Raw genomic sequence first — 24144 nt, 5'->3', positions numbered from 1 at the left:
GAAGCTCAGGTCAGCCGAGGAGGGCGTCCAAAACCTCAGCATTGCTTCGTTACGCACATGTTAAATAAGAGCAGCGGCCAAAGCAAGAACACTCATTTACAGCTACTCCAAAAGATAAGGAAAAAAGGAAAAAATTAAAACAAACACAGTTTCATTTTTTTTAAAATTAACTTCACAGTCATGCCTAATAGTTTGTGCATAGCTATTGTTATTATTTTACTTTTTTGTGTCATTAATTATATTATTAATTAAGTCCAACCCATAAACAGGAATGTGTGTATTATTATATAAGTGAAGTCCAGATATTGTGGTGAAGGTTTAGCAACTTCATTCACATAATTCTAAGCACACATGGGCGCTCTGCTCTCATTTGCTCCGCACTCCCTTCTAAAAATCTTTATGTGGGCGTTGTGGCAAATGTAACGTGATAAAGATATTAATGAACACAACTGTAAACTTCACAGTTGTTTGCTGGATGATGTGTGACAGATAATAATGCTGATGGGTTAATTAACAGGCACATATTCCTGTTTTCAAAAACTTTGATTCCACTTTGTATAATTTTTTTTATATTATTTATTTTCCACAATTATAGGCACTGCACAAATTGATATATTGACATTAAGATTACCTTTCCAAATATGTTCTGACTAAGTTGTCCTTATTTTGTCACATTAACAACTGCTGGGAACATAACAGATGCTGACTTTGTGCTAAGATAACCGCTAGAGTTTTTCCAGGATGGCCTGCTCGCCAGTTAATGCACTGAATGCTACGCTAGCAAGGTAGCCTACTGCTAGGAACTTAGCATAACATTGCGAGACAATAACCATTAATAATATGAAAACATTTTGTACTTTTCCATCCTATATTACATTTGAAAGTAATGAAATACCCCTTGTCTGTGGAGAACTGCTCTGAAGCCTTGGGTTTGGCTTTAGTGTGTTGCCATCTTGTTTTTTTGAAACTGCTCATGATGACTGATGACTAATATTTTCTGTGGTTTGCCGGGAAAAATTTTTCAGCATGCTCACATACAGTATGTCAATAATACCAGGATGTCATTCTATGTCTGGTTGCATCTTGTGGTATGCAAGTCAGCTTGGTTTTCTGACCATTCTGACCCACAAAATTTTTTGCTGAAAATATATGACACTAACAATGTCTGCAAGCTTGAGTTGCTGAGCGTGTACAGATAAATGAAATTCATTTCAGACTGTGACGTTTAAAACACAATGTTGTGATAAAGTAGTTTGTCTCAATTTGGTGCATACTTCCTGCAACAGTACGTAGTTCGTAGACAGCTGCAATTCTAAGTAAGCCTGACTAGGATCAGAATTTACAAAAATAACACCATGCCGTATTAAAGGAGACTTGACACTAGTGATTGAGACCATGAACCCATTAAGAAATGTTTACTGAAGTAACAGTTCATGTGAGAAGCAGGCTCATTATCTCAGGGTTCTATGCAATTGATCTTCTTGTGCAACCAGAGGAGTGGCCCCCTGTTGGCCATTAGAAAGAATGCAAATTTAAGGTAATCCAACGTTACCTCAGCTTGGCTGAAATCCATTGTTTGCATACATTTTATGATTGTACATACCCACAGCAATAAAGTAACAACTTCTGCTGGCTACGCAAAACAACTTGAGTTGCAGTACATATAATAAAATAGTTGTAATACCAGAACATTCAGCAGTACTATAAAACTGAGTTTTGGTCTCATATCAATAATCTATGCCAGAACTGGTTTAATACTGATATTCATACCAATTACTGCTGAAAGCAATCCGTGTGTTGTCATGCAGGAGAGAGGATATATCCTGATTTTTGAGTCAAATGCAATATTAATAACTCCTGAAATAAATTACCCACAAATAACTTCAACAAGAAATTTCTTTTTAGCCGTTCTCTGTTAATTACTTAATCACTTGCATGTTTACCGTAATCACAAAACAGTTTTAATGGTTAATTAACAATATTCATTAAGTGAATTCACAGTCCACACATATACAGTAGCAGCAAATATAGACATCAGCAATAGGAGTATTTGTGTGTCCAGATGTGAAGCAATGATGTTTTTATTCACATAAACACGTAAGTTGCTGAGTTCAGCCACAGTGTGCTGTTGACTGGGGAAGTGATATATTTCCTAAAATGAGGTTTAGTAAGTAACACAAACACTTCTCAAATGCAGAATAACATTTATGTAACTGTTCATATGCTGCATTCAATGAGTTTAAAATATAATCTATTATACAACCTTATTTTAACTATAATCCTGAGTGGCAAAATGGGAAATGCTTAGAGTAAAAATATAGTGTGAACGCAAGAACAGCAGTTTAACTAAATGGTTTGAACTAACAATACTTGCAGCTTTGACAGCAGCAAGAAATGAATCCATCCTGTTGCTCCTTTAAAGTCTTCTCCTCCTGTTCAAGAATGAATTGGAATTTTTCTTCAACCAGAATCCAATGAGTGTCCTGAAATACATAGAATTTGTCTTTCCTTCTCACCTTATATTGTTATTATTTGCTTAGATTAGAAGGAAATCCTGCAAAAAAAATATTAAAAGTAAATATTATACATAAATCTATTACCAGACTTTGTACTAAAATGTGATTGCATAAGCTTCCAAAAAAGGTGAGACAAAGAAACAGTGTACAAACTGTACAAAGAAAAGGAAATCAACTCCAACCACAAAGTATACTTCTTTATATCAATATATAGGACTAAGTTGGAACTGGGTAAAATCTATTTCCACCATGCAACAATCCACAAAGATATCCGTACAGCAATACAGGCCAGTTGTAAGAGAACTTTACCTCTACTTCAAACGATTTGACTGAAAGACGGACATATCGGAAGTCAGTAGTGGTCACGCTGGTGCCATCTTGGATCCAGGCAGGGTTCCCTTATCAGGCAGGTGAAGTGGATGTGAAGTGAAGTACTGTGTCACTCCTGCTGAACACCCCGAAGACGAAGAAACGCAGGTCAAGTGCAGGCGTCCACCCATCTAACACTGAAAAACCAAGTGGCACTCCAAGAAATACAATAGACCTTTTCAGATTGTGTTTAGTGTGTACTTATTTGGCTAAAATTGTAATCACCAGAAAGAGGGGTTGGTAATCTTTGATATGCACATAATCAGCACTGGCGACAGTTCTTTTTATCACTTAAATTCCAACAATCTTTAAGAAGTTAATCACATCATTACTGTTCAGTTCTTTTTTTAGGATGCATTTTAACCCTCCCTGTGTCCCTATATGCATTAAAATTATCAGCAGGTTACAACTTGTTGATGTAAGTTTTGGCATTTTGATCATTTTTCATTACATGAAAGAAACAGCTAATTTGTTAATTAGACACATTTCCTTTCTAGGATGCAGGATAAACAGCAAATGTGCAGGAGCTCACAATAATTCAGCAGGTGTTGGAATAAATAAACATATAATCTAGGGGAATCTGTATTAATCATAGCAACATAGTGCCATCTAACCACATCATGTTTTTCTTTTGAGAAAAGGTCTTAGCTCAAAGCTTAAACTCTGTATCTGAAAATGTGAGCAAATTTACTTGATACCCTTTTGAAATATGAAGAAATATGTACAATCTTTGCTAGCCCAGAGATACAAAACACAAATTCTGGTGATTTTTTTCTCCCAGTAACAACCAAATAATGTTGTCATTACCACTGACAACAGGTAATGCAAACACACAATTTAAATTGCTGTATCATGCAAAAAACCCCAACAAAAACAAGCAAACAAAAAAAAAACAACATCTGTACAGTGGTCTTGGACAGGAATATTAGCTATAGAGACCAAAACCGTTATTTGTATCAGGGTCTAAACATGTTTATTACTTTTGTAAATTCGACATTTTAACATTGGGACTATGGGGATTGACTTGCTTTTGCAGCTGCTTAAGGTGGTCATTTAAGGAACTACAGTTTTTGGCACTTCGCCTTCAATTTTCAGCACCAAAGATTTTGTCTAATATTGTGGCTGCAACATCATTAAAGTTTTAATTTCAAAGAGTGAGGAGAACTTAAATTTCAGTTTCACTGTGTGTACTATGTGTGTCCATCTGAAATCACTTAAATCATAATCTTGAGAAGCAGAAGGAAAAAAATGTTGGTAACTTGCAAGTCAAACCACAGACGTAAAAAAAAACTGTTAGTAGAATGACTTTAAATCATCTGCTGCTGGCAGTTAAATGAAAATAAACTCCCTTTTTAACACTAATACACTCGCTGACTTCATATGAATTACACTGTTTCTATCTGGTTTTGCTGGATAAGGAACTGAAAAACAAGTAGCACAAGAAGAAGATAATTCAGACTATTAATCTGTTGTGCTTACAGTTTTTGTGATAATGTTTGAGAACATCCAGGTCAGAATAATTTCTATTCCCCTCATTCTGCAGACATTGCTTGAATTCAGCTTCAGTGGGCCACAGGCCAAAGATTTAAAAGAACATCATTTCAAACAACAAAAAGCTTTTTTTTTTTTTTTTAATCATTTCCATCACTTTTCTCAGTCAACACTGGCAGGCATAATTTGTTTTAGGCAAGAACAACATGGTGTGAGTTCTAGAGTGAAGCAGTAAGCAGAAAAATAAATAATACTGTGTACAAAATACAACCTCACTGTACAAACGCTGCACCGTACAAAGCAAAGAGACGGGAGACTCATCACCTCAGACCTCAGTCTCCACTGGCGTATGGCACTTTTAAAGACTAAAACAGTCAAGCCTAAAATTACTCTCAGAAATCATGCAGAAGAGCATTTCTGGTAAAAACAATGCATTTATCAAGTGTATCTTGCTGGTAGGTCTGTAATAAATCCCCCAAATTTAAATGTGTGTTTTTGTCTTTGGTGTGACTGAATAAAGTAAGTACATAAATGCAGAAATGCATTGAGTCACTACCAATACCACACAGAACACTGCAATAATTTGTATAAGGAGACTAATATGAAGCATTTTAATAATATTTTTCAGAAGCTACACTATGAATTATTTCATAGATGGCAAGTGCACACTTGAGTGGTATAAAATGCTTCCGAATTATGCTTATTCAATGGCATTGATTTGCAGTATTGATTCTTTAAATCATGCTTGTACTATATATATATGTCAATAGTCATCTTGTATTTAGACTTTAACTGGTTAACGTACGCTTGTATGCGCAGTGGACTGTAAACACTCAACAGTAGACATCAGAACAAATCAATGACCACAGGAGGTCAGACTGCGTGTTACTGTACCAATATGCAGTTTGATTGAATACCAGACACTTTCCTGCTGCCTTTTCACCGTTTTTCATTTCAGAAGTACCTGAGTACCTGTACACAAAACACAGGGTCGCATAAAAATGCAGCCATCTCATAGATAAAGGATGATATGGTTGAAACCGAGCAGCTCTGTAGATTCAAAAATGATCAATTTCCATAAGTGTCAAAACAGATCTTGGTCACTCATGCAACACAAAGTGTGCACACAACTGGTAAAACTGTCTGGAAATGTCTCGTGCGACGTAAAACAAAGAATGTCATGCATTTTTTAAAATGAATGATCAATAATCATTCCTAATCTTTCCACTGACGGAGCAGCAACACAGCCGATCAAAGCATGACAAGGATGACTTGCAGGAACCGTTAAAAGAAAGCAAATGTGGTTCTCTGTCTTTGCACTACTTGAAGCCATTCATGAGTGAAGCGCAGAAGAAATGCTGAGCAAAGAAACTTCACTTCTTACTAAAACACTTAGGGAAAATCAGCTGCAAACTCCACATATGTCAGTTCCAACAGCCTCTTTCACTGCCCATCATGCATCAGGGGTATGCAAATACAAAAAACAAACAAACAAACAAACAAAAAACATTAGAAAACATCAATAGCAGCAAAATATGAATAAATAAATAAATACATCATATCACAAAACACATTCATCTGTGGGTTTGTTCCACATGGCACAGAGCACAACAGCAAAAATAAAACAGACTTTTAGAAAATAGAAGAGAAGTGGACTTCCAGAAATAGCTTCAGTATTTTTGGAGCTAAACTACACTACACACTGTAGATCAAAGCGTCAGTGCTAAACACGCCTCATTTTGGATTGCATGAGGGCTTCTCAGTGACATCTCCATGCTGCAGGCGACACATACTGAACCTACAGTTTGCTACTGTACGCTGGGCTATCAAACAGACATCAAAGGCCCCGTTCACCAACGGGCCGAGCAATGCTCAACTTGTGACCGCTGACTCTGCAGGTGCTTGTGAGGACGCAAAGGTCTTGAACCGTGTCAGATCAGTCTTTGCTCTCAGTGCGTGTTCGTCTGATGACTGAGGAGAAGAAGCTCCGTCCTTGCAGAGGCCCCATTAGCATGGGAGCCTGGTTCTTGTGGACAATCTCAATCTGGAGATAGAAAAGAGGTGAGATTTAGCTTCATGTTGTTCACTGTAGAGGAGGCTGCATTATAAAGAAATGCGTAGTCAAACGGCACACAGAGAGTTAAGTTGACTTTGTACCGTATTCTGTTTGGAACATACAACTTTTGAGTCTCGTTGAGTCGGGTTAGTTGGCTTGTAAAGTTACTTTGTTTTCATAATGTGACTTCAGTTCTGTTCATGTGACCTCTTTTGTGGGCCCAGCTTGTTTTTTTTGTTTTTTTTGATTGATATTTCTCATTTATTGAGGGGGAATGAAATAAAACCCTTATTTTGAGAATTCACCTGTGACTCCTCATGCCTCATAAAGTGTGATGTACAGAGGCTGTACCCCACAGTGATCGACTCACACCACCATGCATCATGATAGTGGCCTCTCTCAACTGTCAGAATAAGAAATTAAGTTAAGTACGAACAAGTTTGAGTTATCAAGCTTTATTTAAAGGTTGTGAAAGAGTCTGTCAAATACAGTGTAACTGTCCACAAAATGCAACATTGTGGTGTCCATGGCCTCAAATGTGGTGCAGATGTTTTGAAGTTTGTTTGGAAGCAATTGTGAAAATGCTCCGCAACAGCTGTCTGCCCTCGTCCCCTCATGAGTCTTCTTTGTAGCCAACACCAGATACTGGACAAGTTGACATCTGAAAACAGCGCTAATTTCAGCTAGCTGCTTTAATCCAGTCAGCTCTAAAAGGCCATCTAGCCTCCTCCCAGCCAGCAGATTCCCCTTTCTCAGATTAATAATAATAAAAACTGAAATTTGTCGCTTTGTTAAATTATTTCTAATTAGATGGTAGATTTCAGAACTGACTCAACAGTTTTGGGAATCTGTAATTGAAAAGAGAAATGGCTGCAGGCTTTTTTCTGTTTAGTATCATTCTAGGCTGATTGTCTTTGAACACTGAACTGACATTCCTTGCTGCTTGTGATGGGCCATTTTTGTGATTTTCTGACAGCAACACACTTTATCAAAAAGTTAATTGAGAGATAAATTGACAAAGAATATGCAAGATTATTTACTTGGATGTGGTTACCTTTAATTCACCAAGATAAAACCATACATTGCTCCCTGGCTCATCTTTCTTAAGAGTTCATCCAAATAAAAGCTGCACACAACAACATGAACTTTTTTTGGTGAAACTTCAACTTTAACGGTTTTACCATTAAAATCAGGGTAAATAGAAGTTACATGCAACGTATGACAGAGAACAGTGGAAAGGCATGGTCGTCAACACGATTACGCATGACACCTAAGAAGAAGAAAAAGAAAGAAATAGAAGTTTCCACGGTTGTACTGAGTTCTTTACCTTTCATTTAAATTGCTAAAATTAATATTGATTAAATAATGAAGTTTCTGGGTACAGTTCATTATATCCAGTGATATATCTACACAGAGTTTAACTCAGCAATGCATCAACAAAAAAAAACTTCCCATATGGATCTTGTGTCCATATGGGTTCTTGTCAAGCGAGGTCTTTTTGCTTATAATGTATATTTGAAAGTCCTTAACACAACAAACTTTGAGAATCCCTGCGGTTCATGACTGCGATAATGAATGGTAACATATATTATGGTGGATTACAGTAACATTTGGATTTTATAATATCTGATAATATCCTGTTTGCCAGCAGTGACACCATTTCTTTTGAAAGTTGAAATTGCAGAACGATGGAACAGCAAATATCAACCATCAAGGGCTGTCAGATTAAGCACATCATTATACTGTCACGCTAAGAGTCTAAACGCAGTAATGGGGAGGGGAAATGCGACCATCTGCATTCAAAGCCCACGTTCACTTCAAAGAAAAGCTGCCATTTATTGTACTTGCACTCTGACTCTGTAGCAATTACCAGCTTTTGAAGGCTTTCTGCCAACATTTACCATGATTGAACTTAATGTTTCTGATGTACTTCACAACATACATGATAACCTGTTTTGTCCAAGACGCGGGTCGCGTATGAAAGATTTCGAAGAATAGCTCAAGTGGAATTGGGAGCTAACTGAGCACAGTTTTTAAGATGCAACATTAAAGGTTATGTGTGCACTATTCAGAACAACTGGATGTCACAGTCAGGACCAGTACCTTTGGCCAAAACAAAGACACATTGACCACGCCCTCTCCCTTCACTTTTATTTACAACCCATGGTTGCACTCTGATGGTTAGACTGAAGCTATTCTGACTCACTAGGTGTGCACTTTTTGTTGCTATGAGAAATGACAATAACAACCTCTGAGCAGCAAATCGTGACTGAAATTTTCAAATTTGCTGAGGATTCGGATCGTGTAGTAAGGCAGCCCTGCTAGTTTTTGTCAGTGTATTATCCATATTACGGTATTCATCTCCCTGCATGAAAATGTTTCACCACAGTTCATGTGTGTGGAAACAATAGCTTTGTGCGCTCAAGTGAAATGAGTTTCTGGGGCACCTGCTAAATGATGGACGGCATTTTATACGCATAGGGAAAGAAGTTTCAAAGGGAGGGACTCACATGCACTTATACGCACATGTGGCAAAACAGCTGCCAAAATTCAAGTGTGTCTTCTTTTTTTTTTTGCTAAGGACACATGACTGCACAATATCTTCAATAGCTGACAGTTGTTTGCTTCTATATTTATGTTCAACATCTTCCATATTGCACCTTTAACCATGCTCAGCATCTGCTTCAAGAGCCTCAGTTAGAGACCACTTTTAGACAGAAATTAAGACCAATTAGAACAAATGAATTATGTGTGTATTGTACTTATTTGCTATCAGAAATGCTCCAAATTAATAAAGCTCAGAGGGTATTATATTCAGGCCTTAATGAAGAGGTAATCCAGCAGGATAGTAACAATTTGAGTTTGTTAGCAGTTATTTCAGACCTAGTTATCAGAGAGGGCGATATACATGACGTGTGTTGTTTCAAAATGCAAATGGTTTGATGGTGTTAAATATGTTATGCATGCAGAGGAACTGAGACGCATTTGCATAGTTGTTGTTGTTGTTAATAATTAGTGGAATAACATCCCATTTGAGCTGCGATGTTTTTAGAAGTATTTAACAGGTTGAGTGATGCAAATTCAGCTCTGACATACAGTATGAAAAACTCGCTGTGGAAATTATTGCTGCACAATTATCTGTTATGTGTCCTAAGTTTGCTCTGTGGAGTTATGCTGGCAGATAGAAGAGCACTTGCAGGCTACTTGTTTCGTCATGCACTGGGTTTTTTAGCTTTTCCTGGGCAATCCATATGTAAATCTCAGCAACACTTCATCTGCAGCAGCGTTCTAATTAAAGTTAAACACAACCGTAATCAACACAAACTCAAGAGCTTCATTTTGAAAAAATAGAACTCGGACAGAGAGCAAACACTTATCGAGGTGCATGTCTGAGATGTAGAGGGTAAGCAAATTAGAAGAAATAAGACTTGTATCATCAAGGATTTGTTAACATAAATTACTGCACAATGAATACACAAGCAATAATGTGTGCAATGAATGCAAGGGACAGGCAAACACACTGGACACATCTCTTTTTTATACAATTTGACAGCACAAACTCAGAATTCTTTTAACAACCCAGCTGATTTGCCACATTCTATTTGTTGAAAAAAATATGTTCATGCAATATATGTTTAAATGTACCTTGTCTTAGGTAAACTGTAAAATAATTCTGGCACTGACTAAAATGTGGCACATTAATGGAATGATGATATTTAATGTGAGATAAAGAACAGCAGGAAAGTGAAGTTTTAATTCAGCGAGCTTAAGAGGAGAGTCATTGATTTCAAAACTGTAGCTTTTTGTCTGACCTTTGTGCACACACAATTTTTAGGTTTTAGGTCACTGAAAATGGACCTTTTGGAAATATCCATCCAGGGATAGCATTTACAGTTTGCGGCGTTAACAGGGAGAAATGGGAGAGACTTTATGTAACGATGGTGCACATAAACATGTTTGCTTCCTGATTGGGTTGGTATGAATGGAGGTTATTTCTGAAAATATTCTTAAGCACTCGCCATTTCATCATGATGTTTTCAAACGAAAACATAGTGTTAACAAAGCTTTAAAATCTTGCAGAAACATAGTTTTTACTGATGGAAACAAATCTTGTCACCTTGCAGTAGCGATGTAAACGTGCATCAATATATCACTGCTAGATGGTGTTAGAGGTGTAACAGATCACACTTCTGATAACAGACATCATAACAATGGTAATGATGTGTGTCGTCAAAGGTGCCACATACAAGGCATTCTTTGTATGATGCTGTCCCCCTGCCCATACAATATATCACTGTTACATGTTTAGGCACAGTGAATCATTCACTGAAACAACTTACAGTGCAGGGAGTCTGCATCCAAGGCTCACCGTCAATCTGCATGGGAAGTGATTTACTGGTTCTGCAAGTGATAAACAAGAGAACATGTTAGAATAACACGGAAAAAAGTCTGAAAAACAAAATCAAACAGAAGCATGTTGCACCAGGCAACTTTATATCCCTGTTTGGTTATTGAGCAATACTTAAAAACTCATCTCTCTGTATTAAAGTTACAATCTAGAAGTTTTTTTTTTTTTTTTTTTTTAGTGAAAAAATCTCTTCCTGCGTTAAAACAGTTGAAATGGAACTCCACCCACCCCTCTTTACTCATTGCAGTTCAGCACACCAGCTCACCTACAATTCTGCTCAAACACTACAACACATGTATGTTATGAATGAAAGCCTGGAAGTCTGAATCCATGTTTTTGAGACTGTCATTGACAGTTTAACAGTTTTAAACTGGAAATGCTCAGCCATGAAGTTGACTGCTTATTTCTTCATGATAAAGTCCTCTTCTAGCATATAATGCACCAGTGTTAACAAAGAAAAGGGGGTCTTTAAAGGTGGAGTCTCTAATTCTGGAAAAAGATTGCTGGCAGCTAGTTGGTGTATTTCAGCACACACAGAGAACTACAGCAAGCAGACTGTGAGGAGATATTCACTACATTTGACAAAAAGTACACTGGATTAGAATTGTATACTCAACCTTTAACGCGTTAGTCTTTTTAAATTACTAATATATATATATATATATATATATATATATATATATATATATATATATATATATATATATTTCCACATGCCACAACATATTTGTCGACTCAATTATGGAGTCACAGGAGTGCCAAATCAAAATATAAATAAATAAATAAATATATAAATGTGGAAATATAAAGAGAAATAAATAAATAAATAAATGTGGAAATATAAAGAGAAATAAATAGGAAAATTTTGTCTTTGCTTTTACCTTTTCTGTTTTTTCCCTTTTATTTATTTATTTATTTATTTCCCTTTATATTTTCACATTTATTTATTTATTTATTTATTTCTCTTTATATTTCCACATTTATTTATTTATTTATTTCTCTTTGTATTTCCACATTTATATATTTATTTATTTATTTATATTTTGATTTGGCACTCTTGTGACTCCATACTCAATAACCTCATGGAGATACAATCTCTTGCTTGGCAGGGAGAAATTGTGGCCATGCAGTAGAGAGTTAACACTGACCTGATGGTCACCGAGGAGCACTGTGCCAGACGTCTTCCAGCACTCTTCAAGCCAGTGTAGATCTGACCCATCTCCATGGCTCCTTCCAGCCCCACGACCTCCAGGAGCTGGTCAGACAGGTCTAAGACAAAAAAACACATCTTCAACTACAAAAAATCCAAACAAGCAGAGATGTTGCTACAGTATAAGGCCTGTGTTTGTGTAACGGCTCTAAATATAACAAGATTAAATACAATAATTTGTAATGAACATATATTGTATGGTTGATTCTTCAGGTATGCTAGAAGAACTCATGATATGCTTTAAAAGTCAGGTTTATGCTAAAATGGTTCAGTAAATGATCTAATATTAATCAAACGTCTATCTTGCTTTTAAATATCACCAACTCTCGTTCACTAAGTACTTTGTTTGGAAATAAAGTAAATAGTGAAAAACAGTTCTACAGGGAGTGAGAAGACAAATAAGGAATGAAAGAAATGTAGTAAGAAAGTGAGGAAGGACAGAAGAAAGTGAGATGCAGGTGAGGAAGAATAAAAGAACATGACATATGATCTTCCTCACTTTGCCTTCTGCATTTAACACTCACAGTTTAAAAAAAAGAAAAAAGGCAACAAGCTACAAACAAAACAGCTATTAATTAGATTGCACCGGCAATGCAAAGCAATCTTGTGATAATATAATTATTAATTTCTCTTCTGTTTTTCAGTTATGAGCATTGATTTTGCCCCTGCTGGAAGCCCAGTGTCACGCAGGGCCCATCTGTTTCAGCGGCCCGCTCTGCCTCCGACTCTCCATCGACTCGTCCCTCCACAAATTAAGAAGCTGCTGCCTCGCTGTTGGGAGTATACAGACTCTAATTGAAAGTAAGACCCATTTTTAGGCACTTGGTGCGTGCGCGCGTGTTAGCTCGCTGTCACCGATGCTGTCATGCTTATGCGAGTCGTGTTGGTTTCCTGAGGGAGTGTCGTAGGTAATGCTGCTGTTGTGTTGAGATGTTGCTGTCGCTGCCGACCTGTGGTGTCCAGCTGTCACCATGGTGATGGACATGCGTCTGCCCCTATCTTAGTGCCGGACAGTGAGTGCAGTGCTTTCCAGGGTTGGAGTGGAAGAGTGTGTGTACATACAGTCCACAGCAGGTTGACCTCCTGACACTGAGCTTTAAAGCTGCTCCCTCACTGTGGCTTCTCACGTTGATGCAAACGCCTCACACAGGCTCGAGCTGACACATATGATGGACAGCATCACCACAGTGATAGGGATTCCTTGTTACCCTGAGCTACAAAGATCTAGTATACCCTAGAGGGCTTGCTATGGAAAAGAACACAGAGGTTGCAGCATCTCTGCCAATTTAACAAGGTCAAAAGGAGTCTGTGCAACCAGTGGATATTAAAAAAACAAAATATATGTTTTTCCAGCCGGGCGTCAATCCCACCTTGTCACATATGGGTGGCCTGTCAGGACCCCTTCGTGTCACATTTTAGTATCTTTCATTTTAAGAGTAGTCTTATAAACCTCAGTATAACTCCCTGAATGTGTGAAATATGTTGATGTTGCTCTTTTTCAGGCAATAAGAAGCCTGCATTGTAACATACAGTTAATGTTGTGAGACGGTGTGTTTTTAACCCAAACTATGATCTTTTTCCAAAGCAACCCCATAAATTTGGTGCCAAAACATAACTAAGCAAAAAGCAGAGAAAATTTACGCAAAATATATTGAAAGAAACCACCTGAACATGTGACACAGACCCCATGCTCCTGTGTGAAAGTCCTGTGACACACAGTCCTATCATCCCTCCAACCCCCTTAGGCGCCTTGCAAACTGGAAACAACCTCTGTTTGTCTCCAAAGTGTTTGCTCTCAGTGTGTTATATTACTGGGTTGAAATCTGACCTGATTGCAAACCTTGTGCGTCACAGCACTGATGCCAGGGGACACCTTGTGCGCATCTCTGAGATGCCACTTTGATGAAATGCATTTGCACCCTGGGAATAAGATAGTTAGATGAGGAGTTCAACACCACTCTCTCATTTGTTAGCTTAGTACACCTGACGCCTGAAAAAAACAAAAAAACAATCAGCACACCTTAACACAAATAATTGTTTAATTTGTGCAAAAAGAAACAAAGTATGAAATAACAAGCTTTATTGTTGCATCAAGTTTTCAATACTTCCCTTTTTCTATTATTTATCTCACGCTGTCTCATTTTCACCTGCTTTAATACAGTGAAAACATGATTTCAATAAAGGTCTTGTGTGAATCAAAGTCAGTTTTCATCTAGTATGATTAACTGGTGAGTTTCCATTTTCGCTTTGAATCAACAACCATTATTTATTATATTTGTAGTTCAAATGAAACACTGGGAACAAACAATAAAAAGTTCGCCCTGCCAAATATAGAAAAAGCCATCTTGTTCTTTCCAGAGATAAACTGGGAGAAAAATGGAGCCCGCTGACTGTTTATGCAAGAGACAGGCTGAATTATTAACACAAGATAAGCAGCCTGTGGCCAAATATAAACCAAATCACCCCTTACCTCACCGTCAATCAGCATTACGTGCCTCACTCAGGTGATGAAATCAGTATTTTGATTGTGATAAGCAGACACTGAAGGTGGCAATGCAGAGAGAGAGCGACACAATCGTATGAAAAAATGTGCCTGTACGGGACACAAATGCAGCACTGTGGCTTTAATCTCAGCCACGTCTTCCCGTCCACAGTGTGAGATTAGAAACGGCGTCCTTGTCACTGTCAAAGAGCTACCTGTCGAGGCCGGTGGCTGCACTGACACATGTGGAGCGACAGGGTGAGAGCAGAGGAATAAAACACAGGCAGAGACGGAGCCGAGCAGGACCAGCAGCCGATCAGCTGAAAGTAAAACTAAGGAGGAATGGCGGGAGGAGGAGGGAGGGCGCGCGGAGGCCGATCCTCCAATGAAAGCTTCATGGGGCTTGTCACGGGGGATCAGTCCCAAGCATCAACCCCTCCACCCACACATGAACCCCCCTCCCCACCTTGCAAAACCTCAGTCCCATTCTAAATAATTCACTCTGCAGCCATTCCCTTCCACCTGAGGGGCTTGTCTCCTGGCGTCACCAGCGGGACGATTTAACAGCTCCCGAAAGGTCAGGGTTTTTTTATCCCCCAGCCACCCACCAGCTACCCATCCACACACAGATGCACCAACACACACACACACAGCACACAAAAAATAATCCCTGCCAACAGTTTGATCCATGCGTCGTGCTCGGCGTTGCCCCTCTGGGCTAATGCACTCCTGTGTTTACCTCTAAATACGCTGTTCTCTTGATCTGACAAGTTAGGCGGCTCACCTTGAGGGCACCTTCCACAAGGGCATTTATTCTTACAAATACAGTAGAGGTGGACACAGAACACACACATCAATACACAGGCACAGAGAGACACGAACGGAATGGGCACACAAATACACACTCCCCACTAAGTGCCTTCCCAGGTTCAGATGGTGGCCTCTTTTTTTAAACCACAAACACCAAAACGATTGATTTTTATTCAGGGATTAATGGAGTGTTCATCATAGAGAGGCTGGGCTTTGAATTGATCAACTATCTCCCTCACATTCTGCCCTTCTCTGTACCTTCATCTGACAATCACAGCGTTACATTAGAGAAGTTATAAGCATCCCAACATGCAGCAGTTTGTCTGTTTGGGTTGATTCCATTACGACTGAGCTGCTTCCCCTTTCGTCGTCTTCTCCACTGTCCTCGCTATGATTTACAACACTTTCTCCTTTTCTCAGCTTTGCCAACATCACGAAACATTTATTTTGCCTTTTGATCAGACGTACAATAAATGTTGCTGCTGTGAATTAGGGACTAATTTGACAGATTCTAACAAGCTTTGAAGCCACAACTGCTCCAAAGGAAACAAAAAAATGAATCAGAACAGAAAAAGAGGAATAGAGCTTCATCGGCAGCTTCACAGAGATCTGTTTTTCCAGCAGTCATGTTCCGACCAGTGAAGTCTCATAAGGGATCACTGGCAGCCATGTCTGGAGATCCTCAGTGACTCGTCACATTTCAAGCCCGACACAGATTGTAACATCCACTTTATCCACAAGTACAAACACAAAATCCCACCAGGAAACCTAAAAACATACTGTGCACACCTGAACAGGCAGCAGTTAGACATGGTAGAAAGAAAATTGAAAAAACAAAGCCACAAATATAAATAAAAATTTAGAAGGAGTCCTGTACTATGCTGGTAAATCCAGGGCGAGATAAGATCCTCTGCAAGAAAACATCAAAAAACGAACTTTTTTTTGGTGAATTCTTACAACTAGTAGTTTAAGCAATTTTAGAAAGTAAGTAAAATATTTTGTAGAGAACATTAGTGAAACATATAAAACCCTTCAATTGATTTCCACTCATAAAAAAAAAAAAAGTTTAAACCACATCATGGCAAAATGTCATTGATACACATGAAAATCCATTTACAGCTGTTTGATCTTACATTCAAGCCACATAAGTTCACACAAGGCTGATTTAGCCTGTGAACGGCAGATAAAACTCTCTCTCTGTCTCTCTGTCTTAGCTTTAAACCTGTTGTCTGCGGCGACATTCCCACACTGGTGCAACATTAGCTAACATTAACATTAGCTGTTTCGCACATAGATTGTATATGAAAAAAGTATGTGTCGACTGTGATGTCATCATTAGTTTGTGGACTTCTGTTTTTAAGCTTTGAAGGTGGAATTTGTTTTTTACCATCTTGCTTTTTAAAACCAGATGTAAAGAGCACAATTAGTACAGTGATATGGTAGCAACCAATCACGATAAATGACAAAGCATGTCATGCTTTATCATCAGTTTTACTGTAACTGAGGCCATACTTTACCATGTATACATTGTGCTGTATGAAAGAAGACTGGAAACTAGTGATTGAGAACGTAGGTTCATTAAGAAGATGTTCACCGACATAACAAATCAAGTGTCAAGTAGTGTCATTTTCTCATAGACCTCTATACAATCTGACTTGTTTTTGCAACTGGAGGAGTCGCCCTCTGCTGACCGTTAGAAGGAAAGCAGGTTAAAGGTACTTCTGCTTTGGCTTCATTTTTCAGAACAAGAGGCCACATCCCATCATAAATACCATCAATGAATCAACCAGCTATAATTAGTTTCACAGATGAGGAGAACAACTGCCCTAACAGAGATCAAATAGACCACAGGCCACAACTAGAAAAGCTCCAGATGAAAAACAAAGTTGATGTTCATAGTGAGGTTACAGCAGTGTTTCTGTAATTTCTTTCACTGCCAAGAGGGGGAGACAAAAGTTCCACACTGCTGGTTGACTCTTAAATTCACATTTTCACAAGAAACGTTAAACTTTAACGGTACTTTTCACATGATGGGAATGATTGGTTTTGGAGGTATTTGAGCATTAAATCAATTATTGTATTGTAATCTTGTAACCGAAATGAAAATCATTCATTCATTCATTCATTAAATGGAGGAAAATAACAGGACTAAAGTAAAATCTGACATGTTTGTTGAGTCAGGGCATCACCACAATTGTAAGCCTTCATCTTTCATGGAATTTCATGGTTTTGGATCTTAAGATATTTCAGTGCAGGACAGAGCAACTAACACTACCAGTTTGAGAATGACACTGCCAACATTGCTAAAAAGCTTGCCTGTCAAAACAGAACATCACAATATCATGATCTAAAAGTAATAATGCACAACAGCAGTAAAACTCACCTCTGCTCCATGATCATTACATGGAAAATTTGTGCTTTATTAAAATGGAAAACCTATTCTGCTGCTGGTTTTCAGATATTTTTTTCCGCCCCTGATAAATCCTTAAAGTGGTCAACACATTGTCACCAGTTACCACAGAACAGCTGACTCATTCCGTTTCATTCATTCACACTTTTCCATTGATGGACTTCCTTTTGACGTAAATGGATTCAGGGGTATGCCCAACACTCCACTCAGTCCGCTCCTATTAACTGAGCCTGTCCACTGGCGCCTACACATACCATTAATACACAAGTGACAGTTCCAAACAGTGACATGATTGTACCTCTTCTTTGCAAACAAAACCTGCTGGCTGTGATTCACCTTGTCATCAGTGAAATATTAATGCGCTCTGGAAAAGTTTGGCCCAAAGTTTAGTCTTTGATCTATCTGATAGAAGCAAGGACACAGATGGACTGTGTGTGATGTGGGCTTCAGGAGAAATACCCTCCTATACTGCCAAACCTTATTAGCTTGCAGTATTATTCTCCAATAGCGCAAACCGACCATACACTGTAGCTTTTGAAATGCTTTTAAAGTGCTGCTGACGACTCACCAATTCCATCACCAAGTGTTGAGCTTTCTGACACAGTGCTAAACACATCTTTTGTGTTTAAACTATTAGGCTCTGGGCTATTCTTTGAAATTCCCACCTGACAACACATCTCTAAATTTAGTCATTACAGAACAACCTTGGGCTGATGAATAAGAGACACTTGACTTGGGAGAATTTTGAAAGACAATAAGCTTCTCTGTCATCATCAGACCAGAGTGAAAGTTGGAAAGAGCACTTCAAAAGTTGACAGTTTTTCTTTCATTGGATCAAAGCTGATGATGAGCAATGAGTGAGTAAACAATGATGGTTTTTGAAGCTATTCTACAAAAAGCTCAACTGCAACTCTACTCAAACCAATGCAGCAGACAGAGCACAGCAATGATCAACCAATCCATCCATCCATCCTCCACTTAACCAGACTCTAGTCGTGGTAGCAGCAGGTTAGCCAGGGCATTCCAGTCATCAAGAGTTCCTCCTGTGAGATCTCAGTGCCTTCCCAGGACACATCAGTCATGTAATACCTCCCGAAAATTTTGATTCTACCCTGTGGTTATGGTGCCATAATTGTGTCAAAAGTCACACACGAGAAACACGTACACCATGCGTGCGTAGCAAAGTCTCCACGTGCAAAAAGTGAGAGAGTGTTACGCGCACGCGCAAGAGAGAGTGTTAGGCACACATGCGCGCGCGAGAGAGAGTTACGCACATGTGACTTTTGACACAATTATGGCACCATATGTGGTCTCCTCCCAGTTGGATGTGCCTGGAAAACCTCCATTGGAAAGCACCCAAAAGGCATCCTGATCATGATCTTAAACAACCTCAGCTGGCTCTTTGGATCCTACTCTTCGATATCTCCAAAAGTCCAAGCTCCTCATCTTTCTCTAAGCCTGAGTCCCACCACCCAATGGGAGAAACCAAAACAACGAGACTGCAGATACAAGCCATTGAAATGAATAAAGACTGGACTGTTGATCAACTTGTACATCAAGACCTTTGTTCCCTCTTCACCATTAGGGTTTAGTGCAACAAAGAATGAATATATCCATTGAACTTGGTCTTGGTACAAGGACCTTGAGGGTGGAAAGGATTAAAGCAAAAATCTAAAGTCTTGCTAGCAGCTCTCTGAGGCTGTAATTAGGCACTGCTGAGGATGATCATCAGGATTCATCCTCTGGGCACCATGAGAGTCTGTGCAAAAATTCTTAGCAATCCACCCACTTTGTTGAGATACTCTATGAACCGACATTCTTATCCCTGAAGCTACACCATTAAGTGTGGCTTGAACACAATCATCTATTTCATGATAATATATTTCCTATTTTATTTTAGAATTGTGATATAATGTGTTTGCCAACTACAGTAAGTGCAGGACTAATGACATCAGCTATACAACAATCAAATGCATTGTGGTGTTAAAGGTACCTTGAACTGCAAACATGAGTTCTTTGGGGTCAACCACTGGTGTCCTTTTGTCTTGGCCCTTTTTCCCCCCTTTGCGGTTCCCCCTCCTTTTCTTGCTCTCGCCCCAGAGGTTGGAGCCGCCGTGCATGCTGGGAATGTTGAGAATGGCAATGCCTTCCAAGGAGATGCTACTGAGGTCCAAAGTAACACCATCGCACTTTCAGAAAGGAGAAAGAAACAAATGGAAAGACAGAATTCAGTTAATCATAGCTATTGTGCTGTTGTAATAAGTTAGGTGAAATAAGTGTTGTGGAGTCTATCAGAGTAGAAACCTGAATCTTTCTGTTCTTATCTAAGTATTTGTTACTGTCTGAGCCACAATCTAAATGTGCCTCTTCTTTTTGAAGTCTGTGTATGAATTCTTATGTCCTTACTTTAAATTGGTTTATTATCTAAGTCTGAGTCTAAGCCCAAGACTAATTCTGCCTCTTTGTCTGAACCCGAGTCTGGTTTTTCATTTTTTTGCTGCCAATTTGATGTCATTGAGCTCAAGAGTCCACCAGAATGATGGCAAACCCTTGGCTCTTCACAGTTTCCCCTGTTAGACTCCTTAATATGTAAAAATAACACTCTCAATCATCTCCATACCTACTCCTCTACGGTGCTGTATGTACTCATCCAGCACTAATTAATAAAGACCTTTGCACTTAGTGGATAGCTCTGAGAAGGGGGAAGATGAATTGTATAGACACCATCTTCATTATCACTCAATATCACACACAGTGGGGTCATGTAGGGCTAATTACCTGTGTGTTGAACTGAGGTTCTGTGAGAAGCGGGTGTGGAGGTGCACAGATAGCCTTCACACATCAACACTTTGTCTAGCTGAATCTGAAACTTGTTTAAATTTGTGCTATTAATGGAACAGGGGATGACTAGAATATTTTTTTAGTGGTACCACAATGCTTCCCTTTATGTAAATCAAATATTCTTAATAATGCAGAGAATATATGACAGCTTCAGAAACAGAGTAGACAGAAAGGATGAGTTGAAAAAGCAGGGACCTTCCTAAACGTTTTTCTTTTGCTTTTGTTTCTTCTCTTGTCTTGGTCTCCACAAACAGAAAAGACGTGGTTTGATTTACCTCAACCTCCAGAAAGTCGTGGAGCTTCTTACATGTGGCCGAAAAGGTCTCCGAAGTGCCGAACTCAAAGTACCACAGCTTATTCTTTGTTCTGAAAAAACAAAAACAGGAACTGCAAAGGGACCAAGAAAAAAGGAAACATGGGAGTGTTTTCCCCACATCAAAATCTGAAGCTGGTGCACTCTCTCAAGTCCCTTATATGCTGAGAATATATATATATATATATATATATATATATAAAACAATAGAAGACCGCTCCATAAAGGTGTGTTTGATTCATGCTTAAAAAGGAATCTAATCTACACAGGAAATACACCTCTAATGTTTACCGCCAACCAAAATCACACAGTCATTAATCTCCAAAGAATGCATAATGTGCTTCATTAATCACATATTGAAGCATAATGATGAATCTAAAGCTTGTTAAAGAGGCATCTGAGGGAGCACATGGGGTGGCCAGTGGGTACCCATGCCCAACATTAAGGCCCAGGGAGGGGCATGAGAGGGTAATCTACCTGCCCCTGCAATTAACAGAGGACTGGGGTGCTGCTCCCCAGGCTTCCTACAGCACACACTCCCATTGCTAAGGCTGATGATCAATGACCTTGCAGGGATGAGTCACCATCTGTCTGCACACTGCTGCGCTACATTATATTCACTCACAACCACACAGATAAAACATTAACTTCATCTACATGCACACTAGTATTTCACCATTACTCAGAATTCGATATAGGAAACAATGTATCCCATTTGAATATTCTGAATTAGGCCTCATTCCAAATGTAGCATTTTCCCAGTTAAGACATATGGGACATGTTGGCGGTCTGTGAATATTAGGAGCATTCTTTGAATATGCACACAAAAAATGCATTTTAATTAGGGTTGTTACTATGGTTTGCCTGTTCATGGTCAGCTAGCCAGCAGTTTGTCAGGCTGAGTTGAGATGCATGCCCAAAAGAAAAGCACACCTTTTTGTTGGAAGGACAAACACACATACTTTAGAACACTTTAAAAGACTTGGATATCCACTGGGTTTAGGACATTTGCAAATATCACAACCTTTTGTGAAATAGAAGGCTGAAGGAATAAAACAGGGAGGCTGTATTTGCACAGTCGAACAAGTCTGCCACTGGCGGAAAAAAAAAATCCTGTTTCGCTGCAAAGAAGCTAAGTGGCACAAGTGGCTCCAGCTGTTCCACATTTCCATATTTTTCGCTGTGATAAATAACATGTCAGGGCATTGAACCGTCGAACACAGAAAGGCACCGATATGGGATTCTCTGGTCTCAGTGGTAGCGATGCGGCAAGCTCCTAAAATGGACCATGTTTGTTTGAACGGGAATGAATGAATGAATTTATTTTGGTCAGACACTTCAACACAACATTATATTCTCAATTTCATCATCATTACCAAAATGGGATGGGCATGAAGCAAGTGCTTTTTTTCCAGCCCACCCTGAAGATTAGTACAATAATTGTTTTGAATAGCCACGTAACCAGATCAAAATCATATTTTTTCCCCCTTTCTTTTTTTTTGAATGAGGCTATAAACATGTATACTTCTGCGGTAAAGTTGGGCAATTTAACATGGGCATCCAGGGGTATAGATTCACTTTTGGAACCAGCCTCAAGTAGCTATTCGAAGAACTGCAGCTCCAGGCATTTCTGCTTTGGTTGCAGAGGTCTTTGCTTGTCAAAGGAGGAAGCAAGAGCAAGAGGGACTGTCACTCTTAAAAAATTAGCTAACTAATTATTAACAGTCTTTCTCCAGAACCACAGATGGCTTTAAAAAGATGCAAAAACTTGAATGTATTCAATAAATGTAGAGGCAAAGAGTCAGTCCATCTGCCCATACAAATAATATATCAAAAACAGCCAACAAACACATAAACATGGCTGTTCGATATCAAAGAGGGAGGGCAATTGGGCATTTATGAGTTAAATGTACGTCAGAGCAACAGCTTCACAATTGATAAATGTTCAGAGTGTGGAATAATCTTCAGATGATCTTGTGACTTTCACGCACAACTTTATAACATATGGCATGCCAATATGAAAATTTGAATCACGATATGATTGGAATTACCATATAATGGTGCGACTAACACTTTTCAAATGCCAAACAGCTTTAACAATGCTCACTGAATATCATGAATTAGATCCTAGCGCTTACATTGACAATTTACAAACTTTTCGAGGCTGCGTTAACGCTCTCAGACCGCAGATATTGAGCTTTGCAAGAATTCAAACCTGACTTTTCCCACCAACTCCTGACCAGAGGTGAAATACTCAATGAAACACGTTTCCTCCAACTTTTTGTTGGCAGATATCCAAACCTCTTAGTGCTGTCAGTGAAAAAAGATGGCAGAGAGGTTCACTGACGGTGGGAAGGAGTGATTTCAACCAGCCAAACCACCAAATCTAGATAGCTGTTTATTGTTTTGTTAAATATATTTAGATTTTCTCATCAATTATCATGGTATGGATGGGTAGCGGTGCTATTTTACTTTTTTTTTCTTTAATAATTTTAGTGAAAATACTTTATCTTTTGCATTCATTTCCCAAGAAAAGGGATTTCAGGTTAATACTGAAGCACAGATTGCGATCGGCTTTTGATCTTACTAAGAAACAACAGACAACAGCACATAATTTATCTTAAAGATTCAAGGAGAGGAGGGGAAAAAAAGCCTACAACAGTGCTGACACGCAGAACTGAACACAATAAAAAATGGCCTTTTCTTAGCTGGAATCAAAGCACTACAAGAGGAACGTATTAGTATAAGCAGAGTAACAATCACTGAATTATTGATTTCCTCATTAGGACTTTTGTCAGGACCATTTAGCCACTTTATAAATGAGCTTTCATTAGGGTACTTGCAAGGTAGCCCGACTCACAGTTGATTTATAATGTGCAACATGGTCAATAGCAGAAGGATGGGGGCAGAGGGAAGTGGGAAGAAGCAGGAGGGTGACAGGGCCATGCTGAGAGGCTTTACACAACACATTTCTACATCTTCTACACCTTCATCACCATCATGAGTCTGTAAGCTCTGCAGTCAGGAGGGAAAACCAACAGAACACACACACACACACACACACAGAGTCCTGCACAAGTTTGCAAATAAACAAATGCAAGTGGCTACTCTGAAAGGCATATTCAAAACTAATGGTTCACAGAGGCAATGAAGTCAGATACAGTACAGGTAATGTTTTGGATCCCTTTACGCAGAGTTGCTGGTTTGCTGAAGTATTCAAGAGTCTTTGAGTGCAAGG

The 24144-nt window shown here is 38.8% G+C and overlaps 1 protein-coding gene across 1 annotated transcript in view; it reads right to left on the bottom strand.

Moving 5' to 3' along the window:
* Positions 1–4669: 4669 nt before the first annotated feature.
* dgkb (diacylglycerol kinase, beta) overlaps positions 4670–24144 on the bottom strand; it is a 76900-nt gene continuing 57425 nt past the window's right edge. Inside the window, exons 21-25 of the mRNA XM_022197380.2 lie at positions 20869–20959; positions 19746–19941; positions 11989–12109; positions 10773–10833; positions 4670–6420 (exon numbers count right to left, since the gene is read on the bottom strand). Of these exons, the coding sequence (XP_022053072.1) occupies positions 6313–6420; positions 10773–10833; positions 11989–12109; positions 19746–19941; positions 20869–20959 (577 nt within the window). The 3' untranslated portion in view covers positions 4670–6312. The remainder of the gene's footprint in view (positions 6421–10772; positions 10834–11988; positions 12110–19745; positions 19942–20868; positions 20960–24144) is intronic.

This window comes from Acanthochromis polyacanthus, chromosome 12, assembly GCF_021347895.1.
Source record: "Acanthochromis polyacanthus isolate Apoly-LR-REF ecotype Palm Island chromosome 12, KAUST_Apoly_ChrSc, whole genome shotgun sequence".
Classification (NCBI taxonomy): domain Eukaryota; kingdom Metazoa; phylum Chordata; class Actinopteri; family Pomacentridae; genus Acanthochromis; species Acanthochromis polyacanthus.
Note: the sequence above shows the minus strand (reverse complement) of the source record. Positions and strands in the feature narration are given on the sequence as shown.